The sequence below is a fragment of the Tetrao urogallus genome, assembly GCF_951394365.1.
Source record: "Tetrao urogallus genome assembly, chromosome: 1".
Taxonomy (NCBI): domain Eukaryota; kingdom Metazoa; phylum Chordata; class Aves; order Galliformes; family Phasianidae; genus Tetrao; species Tetrao urogallus.
This window is the reverse complement of record NC_136813.1, coordinates 74,183,264-74,203,301: the sequence shown is the minus strand read 5'-3', so window position 1 is coordinate 74,203,301 and position 20,038 is coordinate 74,183,264. Positions and strand designations below refer to the sequence as shown.

Below are 20,038 nucleotides of genomic sequence, written 5' to 3'. Positions count from 1 at the left end.
TCTGGTAAAGTGCAATTAAAGCTGCTAGACATTTGTAAAGCTAAAACAGTCTTGAAAACTATGCAGGACTACAAAAAATTATTACAGCTTCCCAGGTTAAAATCAGATATACAGATTTGAGGTTATTAAGTTGCTTTTTGATAAGACTTTTTGTGGCAGAGCTCAATCAGATCAAGCCCTGCTACATGATTGCCTTCTCAAACACAGAGCTACTTAGCTACTGGCTTTTCATTGCACTTGTATGTAGGAATGATCTTTTCTGAAAGATTGTGTTTTACATCTATAACCATTATATAGGCTATGCTTACATGAAAAGGGAGATAATACATATGTACGAACCCTGTGCAAATAAAAAGGTGATTCATTTGAAAACATCAGGAACAATCAGAGTGGTTTTCAAGAAATCACAAAGTTAGAGCAGTGATACTGAGCTCTCAATCATCCATTGAAAATCTGCCACTGAAAGAACAAAAATAGCAGGGTTTTGTAAGTTGTGGTAGGAGTTGTGTCAAATCATAGAATCATAGAATTGCTCAGGTTGGAAAAGACCTTAAAGATCATCAAGTCCAACCACACCCTAACCATCCTACCCTAACTAACAACCCTCTGCTAAATCATGTCCCTGAGCACCACATCCAAATGGTTTTTGAACACATCCAGGGATGGTGACTCAACCACCTCCCTGGGGAGCCTATTCCACTGCTTCACAACCCATTCTGTAAAGAAGTGTTTCCTAATATCCAACCTAAGGTGAAGCAGATATCCTAATGCCTCCAGCTTAAGCCTGTAAGCATTTGCCAAAATTTAAGAGTAAGCATTAAACATTGAATAGTCTAAATATTAGTGAGCATAACAGAGTCACAGCATCTGTGGTTCTTTAATTCCTGATATGACATCCTACACCACCTCTTTATTACCACAATACCACATGACTTACTTCATATCTAAGAATTAGAAGGGAAAGCAGACCTTAGAAGTGAAGAACACTGTAAAAAACTTTGCTTAAGATGATTTATAGTTGGGAAAATGTATAGAACTAATGAAAACAATTTGAGAAACCAAACATTTGCATGTTTGAAAAAGTCTCCATGATGGAAATTATAGGAGGGCTTTCTGTCCAAGTTGGTAATTGAGACAATTTTGACTAGTACTTTCTTAGTGAAACAGCAGTTCAAACTACTTGGCTCCTTTCAGGATGTACACGGTCTGAATAATTACAGCTATAAACTTTCTCAATCTCTTCACAAAAAAGCTGTGCAGAATTATGTCATTAGGACAACTTTCTGTAAGTAACATGCCTATAATTCAATTGTGGTTAATGGATCCTACTGCATTTTACCCGTTTTCCTTCATCGCAGCTTATGATATAGATGGCAAATAGAACGATAAATTTTTCATTTAAAGAAAATGCATCTAAAGAAATTGACACAATGATAAAACTACAGGAAATATCCATGTCTAACACAAATTGAAAAAGCCCTTAAAGAAAACTATTTTTATTTAAATTCCATGTCTTACACACTGTGTGAAAGGATACTTTTGAGATCTGCATAAGTCTGAAATGTCTTCCCCTCAATATGCCCTCCTTCCAAATAAATGAGCCGATTTTATACATATCTACAATATTTAATAAAGATGTCCAAACCAGCCAAAGTTCTACATAATTGTTTCACCACTTAAAGTAAAGAGAAACATTCAGTTTGCTCTTCCTCAGCAAAATTAAGTGGAAACAAAACAGTCATTGAACAAAGGAAACATTAAAGCCAATTCTCTCTGTGGGGAAAGGCAATATGACAATTTAATAAAAACATCAGGTTTTTCAAGCAGGTAGGAACTTGGTTCTTATTTAAATGCTTGAATGTTTGCCTACTAATCATATCTGATCAATAATAAATGAGCAATTCTTTTCAAGTCTGAATTTTTTTTTTTTTTTTTTTTAAATCAGAAATTATTTTTGGATTCTTCTATACGTTCTTTGGCTACATATGTTAAGGAGAAGTTAAATACACATGAAAGCTACTAGCTACAAGAAACTGAAAATAGTACACATTTACAGATTATACAGGAATCAGAGTTTAAAAGAAAGAAAGTTATTTTCAGGGACAAAGTTATGTACAACATCCATTTCTACATCCCAAACAGGTTGTAGACAAACTTAACTTGAGATTCTTAGACTTGTAACTCTTGCAGAGCTTCTTGATCACCTAATACCTCAAACTAAACTGTTGCTTCATGTTATCATTTTTACTTGTTAGATATAGCCTGCAGTGTCTGTCTCCTTTCTTTCATTTAAAAGAATAAAGAAGTTCAGATATTGCTCGTATAAAGAACAGAAATACTGGTTGTATCCCAATATGGAATTATGCAATTGTATATTTTCTTGTCTTTCGAAGGTCTTTAGGAAACAAAATAGGAAAGAGGAAATCCATATCCGTTTTCAGGAAAAGTTTGGAGTTACAGTGATTTTGTGAAAATGCTTAATTTTCTTCTTGCAGCATTTCTTCTATTTCTTTATCCCAGTTTTCATCGCGTTTTTCTGATTCTGTCACCACTTCATACTCTTGAAGCTCTTGTTGTAATTCCTTTTCCCAATCAGCAGTCTCTTCTGCAAGAGATAAGCAACATCTTATACTGTCAAAATTGATTGTCACACATTATTTATATAAAACTAGAAACTTGATTAATTTGCACTGAGTCTGTCTTTTCGCTCTTGAACTTTATGAATAATTCTTCAAAGCTAAAGAAACTTCAAGATGGGAAATTCCATCTTCATCTTCTGACTGACCACAGATAAGAGAAAAACAGTTTTATCATGTGTCCCTTTGCTAACTGATTTCCTACAGAATTGCAATTTAATATCAACTCAATCTCACTTTGTGCCTTTAAATCTTGGTGTGGGAAGAAGCCGTGCTACTTGGAAAAAAAATGAACGTAAGTTTGTTGAATATACTGTTAAGAAGAAAATCAGGATCAAATACTGTGGATAGTTTTAAATATAGCTGGTATTCTCCTCACTGACATTTGTAGCTAGGCAAACTCATTTAATCCAGGTTAAAGGTAACCATATTTCATACCTCAGGGCAAAAAGAAAATGAGTCAGAAGGCACTCCCTGTGTTGTTAATCTGTTTAATTAACTTTGCCTGTGATATGAAAGATCATGGGGGAGGAGGTGGGTTTTTGATGTGTTACATGTTGGTTAGAACTTAAGCCTAGATACGAAGGTGGGTAATTCCACAGTCCAAGTCAGTAAGGCCAGCTGAGATTTATCTGAACAAATTACTCTTATTGAAACACTTCCATCTAAAAACCTAGATGCGAGAAACCAATTTCCTCAAGCGTGGCTATTTACTGAAAAAAGAAAAAAATCAACAATTTCAGAAAACAAAGATTTTGCAATGTCCAAAACACACTGGAAAGCAAGTTTGAAAAATATAATTATCTACTGATAGAAGTGTCTTCATTACAAATAGTTCAATGTGTATGGCCAAAGTCACATCATTATAGACTGTTCTCGTCCATTTGACACCAACGTTAATTCTTCTGGATCACTGTTTAGAATAAGCCCCATTTTCCCCCCTCATCTTACTCAAAGCTATTTGTTAATTTTTAACCATTGCAAATGCATGCATGTAAGTCTTTTACAACAAAGGCACTGGGCAAACTCACAACTGGTGCAAATACTTGGTTTAACAAAAGCCTGATTTCCAAATAATGTATTTTACTCACAATTAAAGAAAAATTACATGCAGATAAGAATCTAGGAAAGAGGAAAAGGAGGAGGAAGGTAGACACTTTTATGAAAGAGCCATCTACAAACTGTTATTTGGACTGGAACCTGTCACAAATAACGTTCTGCACAAGACACTGATTGTGGAAAGAATTATCACTAATTTCATTCATTTTTGAAGAAGGGTCACAAACCTACTTTCCTAAATGTAATTATGGTACATATATAGATTTAAGTCAACCTATTTTAGAATTATTGTATTTAAGACAGAAAGTACTAGCAGTTTTACCTTCTACTACTGAAGTCTTTTCTCTCTTTTTTTCTAGCACCAATTGCTCCATTTCTTTTCTTAGGTCCTCCTGATTCAAATTACAGGCATCAAAAGCATCGCTCACGAATTCTGATACACCTGGACTTGTGGAAATCTCTTCCTCATCCTGTAATAAGACAGTTTTATATAAGCTTATCCTTAAAGTCAGACACAGAATGGCCCCAATATAAACTTTTACTCATGCAGCTGACTGCCTTTTAGTTATAGACCAAAAAAAAAAAAAAAACCCAACAAAATAAAACCAAATATATTACACAGCTCTGCTTTTGCCAACAGTGTTCTCTGGCACTGATTTTATGACCCAGAAATGAACAAGGGTCATAAGGTGTCTAAGTTAAAGGTTTTGTACTATCAAAGCTACTCCTGCAGTTGCAAGAAGGTAGTATTGCTATGGCAATGTATGATTTAGTTTTCCTGTACGTTACACTGGACAAAACATAGTATAAGCACATATTTTTATGAAGGCATCCATTGTGATTAAATGTAATAGAAACCTTCTACTCTCAACATTTTGGAAATGTTTCTTCAGATGAAAAAATCAAAATATCTTTATTATTATAACATGCAAGATATTAATGAAAGCATACTTCAGATACATTGCTGTTTCTACTACTGAAAATGAGTATCGCAACAGAACAGCAGTATGTTAACATCAGACTGTTAGATACTGTTATAGTTTCATATCACAACTTATTTAAGTAATTATCCATCCTACTGAATGACAGTTTCACATAACAAATAGCAAATAAAATATAAGCGTTTTTACCTCTTGAGATTTTATCTGAGGTTTTATTGTTACAGGTGGTGTTTTTGGCCGTATTGTTTCTAGCAAGAAGGAAAAAAGGTAATTACATTTTAATATTAAAGATCTCATTTATTCTAAATAGCTATTAAGTATAGAAGGAAACATTTTACTTTAAATTTAAAGGAAATCTGGTGGTCAAAGGCTGAATTCAGTTATAGGTGAAGCATTTGCAACAAAAGCAAAAACAGCGACACAAATTTCTGTCTTTAATTAAGTAAAGCAAATTCAGCAAATTATTTTCTTATTATGAATCCAAAGTCAAATTCCAGGAACCCTCCTGCCCCACTAAACAATCCAAAGAACCACATAAATAGGAATAGCTGGAAATGGGGAAGAATGCCTTCTATAAAATGCTCACAATAGCATTAAATGCTGCAAGACCTTTGAAGTTACAAAGGTGTAGAATTCCTCAAGAAATCCAGTTACCACCTACCGTAAAACTTAAAGCTCCCTTGCCTGTGTGCTTTTACTGACACAAGTATTAGACAGCTCTTAGGTACAGCAGGCTGCATCTGTGTGCACACTGTGAACCAGGCAAGAAGAGCGCTCCAAAGCCTTACCTTATTTCACACAGGCAGAAGTCACTGAAAAACAAACCCTAGAAGCTATTCCAAATTTTCTGATAAAACTCATTGTATGTTCTTAATTTAGTAGCATGGTATAAAGGAGACAGTGGCTGCCTACAAAGAAGGAAAGATCTTTTTCTCAGGAAAAGAACACTCTAGCTTTTCTCCCACATGGCTAGTGAGGTAGAAGAGTCACATTAATGAGCCAAGTGGCTTGAAGAACAATTAATGTACAGGGCAAGTTGCAGTAGTGATGAAGTGCTTGCTTAGCACTTTGTTTAAACATGCAAAGCAGTTGTGAACTTGCAGCTGTGTTTACTGCAGGTGGATCTTTTCTGCTTACGCAGTGATTTTTGAAGAGGGACTTTTTTCAGGTTTAATTTCCAAGATCAGCTCTAATTATAATAATTCTCTAATTGGTAGCTGTCGCTGCTTGTAAAGCTCATCTACTCAATGGCCACTGCTCTGTCATACCCTCTTTCCTCCTTTCCCTCCCTAATCTTCATAGGATCTGTTATTGTACCCAATACTGCATCCAAAAGGGCTCCACTACTCCTGACTCAGGCAGGCTGTAGAACATGGCACAAAACATTGCTCTTCAACAGAGTCCCACAGCACTGGGAAAGAGAGGAGCCTCAGGCTCAATGCCTTCTCTCATGCAGACGCAGCACAGCAGTTCTGTGCTGAGCCAAGCACCAGTCCAACGTCAATAACAGACCATTAGCACTGCTCTGGATCTTCTAGCTTGGCATCATCTGTTCCACTGCTGCTAAGATAACTTCATTCCCAACAGTAAATAGTTCTACCAAAAGAAGAAGCAGAATTTAGCTTTTTTTTTTTTTCTTTTTTTCTTTTTTTGCAGAGCATACATACATGTGGCTTCTAGGTCAGAATATGGAATGCTTTCCTTTTATTCACACTTAACTATCATGACTGACCTGAAAATCTTTGAAAACAGCATGCAAGGAGGAGACAGATAAGATTAAATGGAAGGCAATTAATTCTATTTCATAGACATGAGTCAGCTTTGGGAAGACACTGAACATTATGAGAAGTTACCAACAGGCAATTACTTCTACTTTTAGCCTCCAATTAGTGAATTCAACCTTCAAAAAGGTTGTATAACATATAACAATTCAAAGCTCTTCAAACCTATACAGTGTTGAAATAAAAAAAACCTATTTACTAAAGACTGGTAAATATATATTTGCCATTAGATAAAATATAGTTACTGGGGCAGTAAATCTATTTGCATATTTTATACTGGTGTTCTGTATCACATGAGATGCTTTACAGGTCAAAAGGTGATGCATTTTTTTCCCCTGAATGAAAATGTTTCATTTTCAGTCATAATGGTAAGTTCTACTAGAAGAGCTCTTTGGGTATAACCCAGCAACTTTGACTGGAAATTCCCAAGTGTTTGGATGACTCAGAGGTAACAGTTCTGTTGCTCAATAAGTTCAGGTGCTCCGTCTCTCCTGTAGAGTCGAGACACTTCCATTAAAACAGCTATGGCTTGGCAAATTTGAGTACTGTACTGTTTAAAAAGCAAAGCTCTAGGAACTCATAGTTCAAGACTGTCAATTTAAGCACATATTTAACTTGCGTAAGGGAAACCTTCTGCAGTGTAGTTAATGACAAAAACCCTTCTGTCTATGTGACTAGACCGTCAGCCACAAGAGTAGTGGCTTTCTCATCTCTAAAATTGGTCTACTGAAGCAATGACATGCAGAAACAGAAATCAAATAAAGATATCAGTGGTAAGGAGAAACATACTAACATCAACCAGACTTCTCAAGCAACATGCTTACAAATAATAGTGAATAAAATCTCTTTTGTGAGACTTCATGTTTTCTGATCTTTCCAAATGCAATCTTTTCCACTATATAAAGATAAAGACAGCAGTAAGCGAAAAGATCCAATCCATAAAGATCTACTGTAAGGGACTACAAAAAACAGAGATGACAGTCACCACTCTACAATACAGTCCGGTCAGTTGGAGTAATGAAATATCCAAAAGAAACAAAATTAAAAATAAATAAATAGAAACAAGCCAAAACCATCACCCCAACCTCTTATCAGAACAAGGAAAATCAAAAAAGAAACAAAGTGATATAAACATACTTAGATGCCTGACAGGTGCAGTTAGTGAGAATCCCAGTCATTTCCTGAGTTGGATGGCTCCTGTACAGAGCAACAGTGAACAAAAGTGGCTCAGAAAGTGACAAAAATGGGAGATGAATATGGTGAGATTGTGAAAGTACTATGACATGAACAATTAGGAAACAAATCTAATTACAGCCTGCACCAAAAGGTAAAGACAGAAAATGCCTGCTTTGATAAAAAGTTAGTGCAGGGCATTAAAGATTAGTTCTTTTACATGAGGAAAGAATTTCAAGCTGCAGCCTCCATAAAACTTGAGCCCTGCAAGATTATTCCTAGTTACACCTGCTAAGAAGTGATTGGATGTTGACATCTTCCTTTCATTTCAACCATTTTTTTTCCTCCTGTACTCAAACATCAAATTATATGAAATTTGTAAAGAATTAGCGTCTTCAAGATCGATTTCTTGAATTATTCACCTTTCTTAACCTATCCTTTATAATTGTTGACCCCTTCATGGCTTCCTGGTCCACATTTCAAAAGCAAAAGAGTTAGACCTGAATGAATACGTGAAAAATGTTATGACAAAAATATCAGAAATACTAAATATCAGTTAAGATGTATAGTAATATTGTTGGTGTTTGATTTCCAAATAATGTAATTAAGTATGGTCAAAAGAAAAACAAAAAAAAGGAAAACTATGATTATGGTTTTGGCCAAGCAAAATGTAACTTGATAAGATACCTAAGACAAGATGCTAAATTTACAGGACAACGAAGAGCTACACGATACATGAAAATCAGAGGGGTAGATTTTACTAACATCACTAATGAAAAGAAGTTCAACTTGGACATTACTTAAACAGGTGGGAATTAAAAGAAAAAGAATAAGAGTGGAATAAGACAAAAGGATTCAACCAATACACAAAATCAAACAGCGTAACGTAAATGGGGCAGAGAGTATCTGCTGAAACAGCTGCCACAAAGGCAGAGAAAGTGGAAACAAAGGCAGCACCTTTAACAGTGTCAAAATATCAGTGAGAATACAACTATACAACGAAGACTCCATTGCCTCCATTCTGTTTTGTTCATTCTAAATGGGGACCTTGCCTGTGCTAACACGCATGAACTATGACAGAACTCAAAAGAAACAGAATGAGATAAAATGACAACATAGGCAATCGTTAAAAAAAAAGAAAAAAGCTTGAGGAAACTACAATTCTTCTTTGACACAAGTATATTCTATGCAACATGCCACCCTAGCTCTGTTACCCCCTGATAAATCTCCCTTTATCCCAAGGTTCATCTGCCTGTATCCAAGGAACCAAGGCCCAGCTGAGAAAACTTGGCTCAAAGAGCACAGAAAATTAGCAAAATTGTGCAAAAGGGCTGTGAACAAGTACATATGAAGATAAGAAAGGTGAATTTACAGACTGAAGGAGGCTTACAAAGATGGAATCAATAGCAGTGCAGGACTCAAGAGGAAAAATAAAAATATGGAAAGATATAGTATCTGAAAGAGGGAAAAGGAAGTCAGCTTGACATTGATCAGTTGATTGTCAGTCAAGCTGGCTGTAATTAGAACACCAGCACTGGTGGATCTGATAACTTGTTTTTTGATGCTGGGAGGATATATAAATCTGTTTTAAGGTACAGCAAAGGCCTCCTCCTCCTGCCCAATGCCTACCCAACCTGCAGATTCCTCAGGGATAGTGAGTGCACTCATTAGACTATGATTTTATAAGCTATCACTTGTGTCTTAGCCAGACACTGCTTTATTCCCTAAAGCAGCTTTTATTCCTGCTTTCAGAATTTGTCCGTGTGCAAGTAAAGATGCCCAGTGACTCAAAAGAGGATCAGTAATGATACACTGATATACATTGATCAGCATAACTGAGAAAGCCTATGTTAAGTTAGCTTGTTCATTTCAAGGCTGAATCTCAAGTAGCCTATGTACCCATCTTACTCCAATTCTTTAATACATTGCATACCTTTCCATGTCCTACACACATCTGCCTCCACCACCACAGTAATTATACTCCCATATCATATCTTATTTCATATCATAACTTATTTCCATCTGGTCTGAGGCTTATGCAAAAAAAAAAAAAAAAAAAAAAAGGAGAGTGCATGCCAGCTGGCTGGGTTGGCTAGTGCCTGATGTCTTACAGGTGAACCAAAGCTACCCCTGGCTTCTGACAGGTCAAAATAGTGCACCAGAGACCACTAGTGGCTGAAACCTGTAATAAATCAAGTACAGCATCTCATCTCTTGGGACTTGCACCGTTATGGCAAAGTTGGCTGAAATAGGAAAACTGGTTAAAAAGCACTCAGAACTCCCTTCCCCATCTGGACAAACAGGCTGAGCATGGGGAGAGAAGTCTTGATTTCACATAAAATCCAGGATAAAAATTCTGGCACCTGATACATGCAGTCAGTAAACAAATTAACGAGCTGTGACAATAGAAATCCTTTCCATACCTGTCAGTTGACTATCCTCTTCTCTGCCTTTGTTCTCTTCTTTTCCTACTGCTTGCTGTTGAGCAGCAAGTGCCGTGAGTTGCGCAGACTGTTTAATTAGGGATACTCTGTAGAAATAATTTCTCCAGAACACTTCCTCCTTTACGCTGGAGAGAACAAACAGATACTGATTACTACATATGGAAATATGGCTCCTCTTACCATCTAGCAATGAACTAAAAGGAAACATACAGAGGGAAGGAGTAAGCAGAGCTGTCACTTTGACATGTGTGATTTAATCAATTTAAAAAAATCTACAATTATACAAATCTTGATCTCTTCTACAACAGTTACATTGGGCTTAATATACAATCAGGTGTTATTTCTTAAAAACAAATAAAAAAACCTAACATCATGCAGTAATACACAATGTGGTAAAACATTATGCTGTTATATTCATCTGAGTTTGTTAACATTTTCATCCCTTTCTCTAAAAACTCAATATTCTTTTACTGTTGAACTGTCTTTATCTATATGTTCCTTAGACCTCAGAAACAACTGTAATCTTTGATTTACAAGTAGAAGCGAGTCCAAGATTGCAGTAGAAATATTCCATTATCTTTCAGCATGCCTGTGGGACTTTTCGTAATTAGAAAGTGCCATTTGGGAAACAACCACCCAAAGTCAGGCAAACAAAACAACTGAAAAATATCAAAACCAGCTATTCAGAAATGAGGCAGTGCAGGCAAGGACAGCAGGACCAAAGGTTGAAGACAAGAGCATCAGAGACAGATCTGACAAAGACCTACAACATGCCAGAGAGCTGACAGAAGAGAAACAGAAGAGCAGGGAAGGGGGAGAAAGAATGAGGAGAAGGGAAGCTTTATAAAAAGAGACTAAAGACAGAAAAGCTCACAAAAAGTATTTTTTTCTCCTGTTTCCATCTTCAGAAATGGAGACTAATATCGGGAACTCTTAGATAACAAGAATGCTGACTTGTGAAACAAGCTTAGGGAGAGAACCTTGAATTGGACAACAAAGGAGAACAGAACTGGAATAAAACTGGGATCAAGAAGCCATACTGCAACAGACTTTAAGTTCTGGGACACTTAGGGATATTTTAGTTGGGATCTGCTGCAAGGTGGTAACAACAAGGAACATTTCTCATTGTTCCTCTTGCTTACAATAATACTGTTTTTTTTTTTTTGTTTTGTTTTTTTGTTTTTATTGTTTTTCAGAATTTCAGAATTCAGAACTACTAAGAACCCTGATTTCAGTATGGGAGAGGTCTTAATTTTTAATAGATCTGCTGTGCTAAATTGCAAATTTATTTCCAAAACAAAGATAAATGCAGCAGCAGGTTTGTTGGTTTGATTTTTTTTTTTTTTTTTTTTTGTATCAAAGTGGTGCAGTATTTGATGTATTTGAAATGGGTAGATATAAAATACAGAGAAAGTAGTTACCAAAAGAATTGAAGGAAGTAGGAAAAATGAATAATATACACATATTTGCAGACACACTGAAAATGCAATAACAACCATCAAAAAGTTACTTACTGTTTAGGAACGAGATCAAACCTCATCCTATTGAGAAGCTGATCTTCTTGTAACATCACCATTGCAACAGGGTACATTTGATCAAAGTCAAAATTAAACTGAACACCTGCTGGAGGATCCCGCAGAAAATTTCGTTTATCCTTTGAAAAAGATATTACAGTCATTAACTGATACCAGAAAAAGGATATCACTTTTCACAAACAAGACCAGCAAAACAATCCCACTTCTCACATAATTCTATCATACCATAAAACTGTAAATCCTTCTATAAAAATGAAAAATCATATTGTCGATCTTACAGTAAACTGAATACTTACTGCTGATAAGGCCAGTATTTGTTGTTGAATTGTCTCTTCCTCATTGCTGTCAACCCAAGGAGGAACTGCTGCTTCTGTTACGGAAAGGAGGAAAAATTATTTGTGCCTGTGCAACTTAGGAAAATAAAAAGTCACAAAAATAAGCAGACTTGCATCACTAAGTTAGTTCATTGCTCCTTTTTCCTAAAGTAAGCTCAAGCCATAAGATCTCCATAAGGTCACTCTAGGCTGATCCTGACTTATCACGGATCCTGATTTATCAGAGGTAAACAATACTTTAAATAGTTGCTGATTTATGACATTATAAAACAAAATATGGAGGTTTGTTCCCTATGTGTTCAGCCAGAACTTAACTGCCTCTTAGTTTAGTTACTGCGGTAAAAGCTGCGTCACTGGGTAATCAGACTGCCAAGAGAAATTCCTAGTCACTATAAATGTGCAAACTTCGCCTAATTTAAGTTTTCAAAATACTGTACTAGTATATTAATTTTTCAGCACTCAGAGGACACAAATTCTTTAGAAGAAAGAAACAGGAGAAGAAGAAAAATAATTTAAAAATTTGTTATAAATTGCAATGGACTATACATGGAATAAACATACTGCAGTTGACCTGCTTTGTACATTTACAGATACTTACACAATATTTCTTTTTTGTACAAATACAAAAATTATTCTACATGTATAGAAAGCTCTTCATTTTCAATGTAAATTTAGCCTGCAGAGACAGTATAGCTAAGCCAAACCAGTTAATAAATAATTATTGTGAATTTAATATGCTTTTTTGCCTGTACAACTGACATAAGCAAGCTCTTCCACCCACATGGATTCCCATGCCAATGCTTCTTTCCATTAGACCATCTGTCTCCCCTTTACTATCAATAAAGCTAGCTATTTTCATGAAACTCGTAGAAATGTTTTAGAAGATGTCAAGGTTTACTGATAAGATACAGAAAATACAACATACAGACAGCATGATCACATAAGTGGCATTGCAAGAGAAAACCAAGACACACATACAACCTACAGACAATATGAAAAAATTCACCATGATCCATTTAAAATCAGTCTATTTTCTAGATTAACAATAAAGCTATTTTCCAGAATAACAATAATTATTCAAACTGTAACACATCATTGTATTCAGTTACACATCAAAAAGGATTAATGCAGTGATAAAGCCAAATGTAGAAAAAAGTGCTTATTTTAAAGTTTCAAATAGGTTCACAGATCTCAATAGTACACAGATCACAGATAATTATAAAGCAAATGACTTATGGGAAAGCAGAAGAGCAATTATGCCTTCAGTACAAGCAGCACCACTATTCCTACAGCAACTCATCAGACACTATAATGCACTTTCTAACTCACATTTTCTATTTCATTATGAAAGCACCATACGATTGCTAAAGCTTACAGGAAAGTTAATCAGCATGATAATTTTCAGTAAATACAGACTTAAAATTCAAAACAAGTGTAAGAGATCAGCTTTGCCAGCACACTGATGTTTTAGTTGATTTTAAAAACCTGAGTTTGGTTAAAAAACAAATATCATCTTACTAGATAGTGTAACGATGACATTGCTTAAAAAAATCATCTTCCTATCCCACAGGATATATTAAGTTTGGCCATACAAATGTTTCCTTACACAGAAATCCAATGGATTGTGCTTAGATCCAGCTCAAATATCCAGCTACCTGTAAGATTTTAGTTTGTCACGTCATGCGTTGCTCAAGATAGCATACATTACCTGATTTTTTTGTTTGCTGCTCTTGGACAAACTTCTTTTGTTCCTTCTGAAAATCTCCAATAATTGTCTAAAATAAAAATCAAGAAACCTCAATAAGTAAAACATTATAGACACATACACTCTTTCAAAGTAACATTTATAGTTTTATCAAGTTCAGCAGATGAAAACACAAAGGCAAATCCCAGCTTACAGACTTATACTGTTCATACATTTACATACATTCTACGTATGAAATAGAGACAAAAACTACCATCTGCTTTCACCAACACTTCAAGATACCCTTGGCCTTGTAGTAAGATTGAAGACTTGGCTATGAAATACACCCATCGCAATAAATCAGACCTATCAAATTGCTAAGTATGACTTTCAGAATGTTTGCTTAGCTGAGTGCTGAAAAATGTACGGCACGAGATTATGTTCAGAAATATCCTATACAGAAATCAGCATTGAAAAAATTGGAGATGGTCACAGAAAAGTCATATGCTTGATGTAAAACAGCACTGTACATTTCACAGTGAAATGTTTAGGGATTTCTGAGGCAGGAATGCCATAATCCAGGTAACAATGCAAATACTGTTTTGTAGTTGAAAGCACGGGAAGGAAAAAAAAACAGGAATGACACTGGAAATTAGAAGTGAATATTTAAACCTACTTTGAGATACTGTAAGAACATTTCATTCAGTGATCCAGCATTCTGGCTTTAGGTTAGCATCTGTGAGAGAGCTACTGTAGTGCCTATGATAACAATACATCATTGTGGTTCCCACCAGTTCCAAGTTATTGAATTTTTACTATTTACAGAATAAAAATGTTATTTGGTGTAAGAGAAAAGCATTAGAATGCTACAGGAGCTATAACTCTACTTCTCCATACACACACATTTTAGTCAAAACAGGGAATTCACATTACCAGAAGAAGAAAACCTGAAGTTTAGGCATGAGAAACTGCACTAAGTACCTACAGTATGTTTTATAAACATTACAGCCCCTGTAATAAATTATCAAGCAACCTTCTTACCTATTCTCCCTCTTTTTTTCCAGCGTATGGATTTGTGCTAGATAGACTCTAACATATTGTTGTAGGAAACATAAGTCTGTTATCATACATACAGTTGTCCCTAAAAAGTCAATGAAATTTGGAGATAAAATTCAATCACAACAGAATTTTAAAAGTGTCATTTAATTATTAATTTGGCAGATGACATGAACACTGATTATACCAAGAAACTGAACTTAATACTCACTGTATTTTAAATCAACAAATAAGGCAATGCTTTAGTTACCCAAAAAGGGTGTATGAAACAAAGCTGCAGGAGGAGGGAGCAGGCTCCATCTTGCATTCTGACACTTGCGGATGCACAGACTCACCACACCTGCGTTGCTTTTGGTCACTTCCCTTCCCCTTCTGAGCTACTTCTGCTCACAAACTGAATACTACAAGGTGTTCTTCTGATTGTTCTACCTTCCCCTGCCAAGTTCACAACTGAAGCACTGTTAGAACACTTGGTGCACAAGTTATACAATTGGATCCAGCAGAGAAGAGCTGTGAGAGCAAAAGATCATTGCCAGAGCAGGGGAGAAGAGCAGGATCATAGTATGCTTTTTCATTTACTCCCTGATCTTACAAAAACATACACGTGTAGCTCTAGGCCCTTGCTCTACAATATCCACAAAACTGACCTAATTCTGAATCTTGCTTCAGAGATGCATTTAAGACACAGAGGCTATATAATTTCTTCCCACTTAACTGGAAAAAGAAAAATAATTACATCCCAGATATCTCCAACTGTCCAACTCCAACTTGTTCAGCCTTTCATCCTACTTCAGCATATATATATGTGTATATATATATATTGTTTTCACATAGAATCACAAGGTTGCAAAGGACTACAGGATCGTCTAGTCCAACTGTTCTCCTATCAGCATTACTACTGCAAGCTACTAAACCACATATTGTAAAACCTCATCCAGATGCCATTTCTTATTGTCTTTCTCCAGTACATCCACATCCTGAAGGAAATGAGCACTGGTGGAGCACTGAGCAAAGCACAGTTAACCATTGCTCTTCTACCCTCAAGGAACATTTTGGTCATGTTATTTATCATGGCAGGAGAAATGTGCTATTGAAACACACAATTCCTAAAGCCAGCTTAAAGAAATTCTATTACATGCCAGATATACAGCACAACAGTAAGCAAGCAAATATTTCAGATCAAGAATTGAGAAATAAAATACCTTATCAATGATACTGTCGATTTTCCCTTCTTCTACAGACTTCTTAATGGTCTGTGCTGTTTCGGCAACAGATTCAGATATCTTTTTAGTAGCAGCAGTGGCGAAATTGAAGAGGTAACCTTCAATATAGGCAAAAAGAAAAACAGCTGAAAAAAAACCTCCCTTTATCCAAGACTGGTACTAGATTTTCCTTTCTCTTGAAACATTACCTACTTGACACCTACTGAAGTCTTCCTTCTGAATGATTTAACCCAGCTTCCAACCTACAAAGAACTGCTAAAATCCTATTTATCCTTTTCTTGTTCACAAACTCTTTAGTGATAATCAAGCTGCAAGTTGGATCAAAGTTTTCTGTACATCAGATCATTATACTTGAACATTGATTACTAAATCAAACATTCATAATAGCTCAATACACTGCTTTCCTTTACATTTTCTGAACAATGCATCTTTCACAATTTCACTTATTTCCGAGACTTTAAGTAATAAAGTAACTATAGCAACAGTATTAAAATAGTTCTATTTTGTAGAAAATCAATGTGCACAATACTGTCTCATGAAGTGAGACAACAAATGCATGAAAGTTCTGGAAAGGAACACTTCAGATTCCTTGACAATTCTTAAGATAGAAGCTTGCTCTTCCCTACTCAGTGTCCTCTTCAGAGCTCCATTACAAACAACGTGACACTGTTTATTCCTCTGAACAGGTTCAGGGCTAAGTAGCAAAGGCAATTACCTGTACTGCAAAGTTCTTAATTAAAGGAGTTAGAAAAATGTGAGAAGATAAGCAGCAAGACCTCTGCCAGGAACCTTTAGAAATATTAAATACCACTTTAATGACAGAGGACCTTAAAACACCACTCACACTGTTTACTTCTCAGATCACTACATGATGTCAGAAGCACTTAAATCAGATGTATTATTCCTGTAATATCACTGTTACAGTATAAGTGCCAGAGTAAATAATAAAATTCTAGGGTTAGAAGTGAAGAAGTAATGGTAGATCTAAACTGCACAAAAATTTGAGTTCCCTATAGGCTAGAAATGTAAATAATAATAATTATAACAACAACAACAACTTCAAGATGTTAGAAGTAGTTGCACTGTTCTAACACATCGCTGTTCACCAGTGGTAGAATGAGGTACTTTGCAACATTCACACCACCTTCTGGAAAGCTGACGTGTTCTTTGAACCATGTATTCATTCTTAATGTTATCACCAAATCAACACTGACAAATGCAAAGGTGTAGCCAAGTCCTTCAGCAAGCCCAGTTTTTTTTTTTTTTAATTTGTAACTTATTTCTATCACAGATTTGTGGCAACTAAAACTAAACTTCCTCCTAGCACTTGCTAGCATCGTTCTCATCTGTTTATCAGGCTTTACACCCATCACATGCTTTCTATTGTATTTAAAAAAAAAAAAAAAAAGCCTATTCTCTACCTCTTGCACAGAGAAATATAGCATCACCCTTTAGAATAACAGAGATAACAGTCTACTAGACTCTTTCCTCCCCACAAGCTTTCATTGGTTCTTTTATGTATCCCTGGAATGTTTTTAATCCCCCTTCCCTGGAATTATTCAAGGCCAGGCTGGATGGGGCTTTGAGCAACCTGGTCTAGAGGGAGGTGTCCCTGCCTATAACAGAGGTTGGAACTACATGATCTTAAAGGTCTGTTCAAACCCAAACCATTCTATTATTCTAATATTTAAGTGCTTTAGGTGGAAAAGTTTGAAGCATTTGCTGCCCAGCAATACTTTGGTACCACTGAGCAAAGTAGTGCAGGCCCTAAAGGGCAAAACACTTTTTCTATTAAGGACTGAACATTCTTATGCTAAGGTACTCAACAAACCTCAGTAAGAGCAACTTAGCCTCACAAGAATAGTATTAGTAATGGAAAAACAAAGCTTCCACATCCAATTGACCAAGAACACTTCATCTTAGAAGCCTATGTAAGAAAATCTATCCAACAATATTTCTATCACTGATTCATATTGACAAAGTTTTCTAAGCCTTTGTAATGATATAATAACAAGCAAAAAGAATGCACGTAAGGCTTCAGTTTTACCAGCAGAATTTGTAATATGCTAGGAAAGTCTCACTCACAGCTACTTTGGCTGTCAGACCTTTAGAGTCGTCTATTACAAGAGCAGCCTCCAAATCCATGCAAAAAAAACCTTCCCATCCCAACCCTCTGATGTCACAGGCGATGAGTCCACACATCACTGTACCAAATTCTCACTACAACAGCAAATTACAGGATAAATATTTTTATCACTAGCATCCTATATTTTTTTTCTGAAACTTCAAAGTATCCTCCTGGACAATCGGAGTAGATTAGGACGTGCTTACAAGAGCAATCAGACACCTGACCAATCCACACAATTTGCTGCATTTCAGAAAGCTCAAGATACGTACACTTCAGAAACACCTCAGACTGATGTCTCAGAAGACAATGAGCCAGAATTTCAAGGAACACCTTCAGTACAGTACTGAACCTTAGCACTTTACCTAAGAATCTACACTACTAATGCACAGTTCCTACATACAGCCAACTACAGCCCTACTTCTACAGATGAGTAACAAAATAATCAAACAGACACTGCATTCCTATAAACTATCAAAGAAACATCCACACTACCTCACAAAGCATGTGATTCGTACGTATGCATTGCTTCCGTCATACTGACAATAGAACAGGTAAAGAAATGCTGTTCATTTAGTGAGAGATAACCAAAAGGAACAGCTGAAGCCATTTGTTTGGTTCATATTTTGAATATCCAATGCATTTTATACAATGGCTTTTGACACTTAGTGAGAAAACATCATTTCACAGGGCGCAGAACAGACAGAAACTCTATCTCATTACCAGTAATTGTTAATTAAAAAGAATCTGTGAGAAACAAACAAACCAAGCAAACAAATAGTGGAGACAATGTTGGAGGAGTAGCTCAATTTCAAACTTCCGGCTTTATCAGTTTACATAGGACTGTTTGAGAACTATGAAAGACTGGACAAGATGTATAGAAAATTCCACCTTGTCAGATCTTGGGAAATACATCTAGGTGATGCATACATATACAGCCATCAACAAATGTGAGAGATGCAAAACAATGATATGAGAAAACACAAAATAAAAAAGATATGTGAAAGTAACTGAGATAATTTCCTACATTAACTGACCTGACCCAAATTATCATTCACATCTGGAAAGATATGTTTCAGGGCTTGTTTTGCTATTTGCTTACTTTTCAAATATTCTGGTCACATTGTTTTTACTTTGCATCACTAAGCAAGCTACACTGGGGGTGTAACTATCTACAAAGAAGACAGCTCTTTAAGTGTGCAGAGCTGCGAACAGCATTTAAGCTAAAACATGCAATTGTAAAGCTCAGTGCCAACGAGAAGCGCCAAGGGATTTACATCTAACTGCACCGAACTGACCTGCCTTCACTCCTATAGCCAGTCTGCCTTACTCTCACTATACCATGGGAGATTCAGTGCTTTAAGGCTACATTATTACTATTTCTAAGCAGACACATCGCTGCCCTCCCGGAACACGTCAGTACGTCAGGCAAGAAAGAAAGCTGTTCTTTCACTTCAACCTTTCCCTGGCACGAAGCCCCCCGCAGCTCGCCATGCGTGGGACATCCCCAGGCCTGACCCAGGCAGGCCAGACCAGGCCAGGACACTCACTGCCAAATCCCTTAGCCTGGCTAAGGAGCGCGTCCGTATCCTCCTGCGGCTCCGCCCGCTCTTGGCTCTGCGTGGCCGGCTCCGCGCCCGGCTCCTCCGGCTCCTCCGCGGGGCTGCTCCCCTCCTCAGCCACCAGCAATTTCTCCTCGCCTACCCGCTCCAGTCCCAGCCAGCTGCCTAAGCCGCGCAACATGGCGCGGGGGCGGCCGCGCAGGCGGCTGTTAACAGCCGCTCCAGCGGACAGAACCGACTCTCCACACGGACTCCCGGACGGCCCGCTCCTTCCGCATACGTCACTTCCGGCCGCAGGGGGCGGGCCTCTGTCTGAGAAGGGGGCGTGGCCAGGCGGGGCCGCGAGGTGGGAAGAGTGTAGTGCGCGCGCGGATACCTGCGCGTCCGCCCGTTCCCCATTCCGCGCGGAAGGTGACGCCCCGCCGCCCGCTCCGCGTCCCTCGGCTCCGGAGGAGGGGCCGTTTCTTCCCTTGGGGCTGTGCGA

The 20,038-nt window shown here is 37.0% G+C and overlaps 1 protein-coding gene across 1 annotated transcript; it reads right to left on the bottom strand.

Annotated features, from left to right (window-relative positions):
* Positions 1 to 2,477: 2,477 nt before the first annotated feature.
* On the bottom strand, positions 2,478 to 19,735 carry SYAP1 (synapse associated protein 1; the record flags this gene model as incomplete). The annotated part of the gene is made up of 9 exons (XM_079546131.1): positions 2,478 to 2,605; positions 4,018 to 4,165; positions 4,826 to 4,884; positions 10,014 to 10,159; positions 11,549 to 11,688; positions 11,866 to 11,939; positions 13,613 to 13,679; positions 15,847 to 15,965; positions 19,543 to 19,735. 9 exons carry the CDS (start codon positions 19,733 to 19,735, stop codon positions 2,478 to 2,480), a joined length of 1,074 nt encoding a protein of 357 aa, XP_079402257.1.
* Between the last annotated feature and the right edge of the window lie 303 nt (positions 19,736 to 20,038).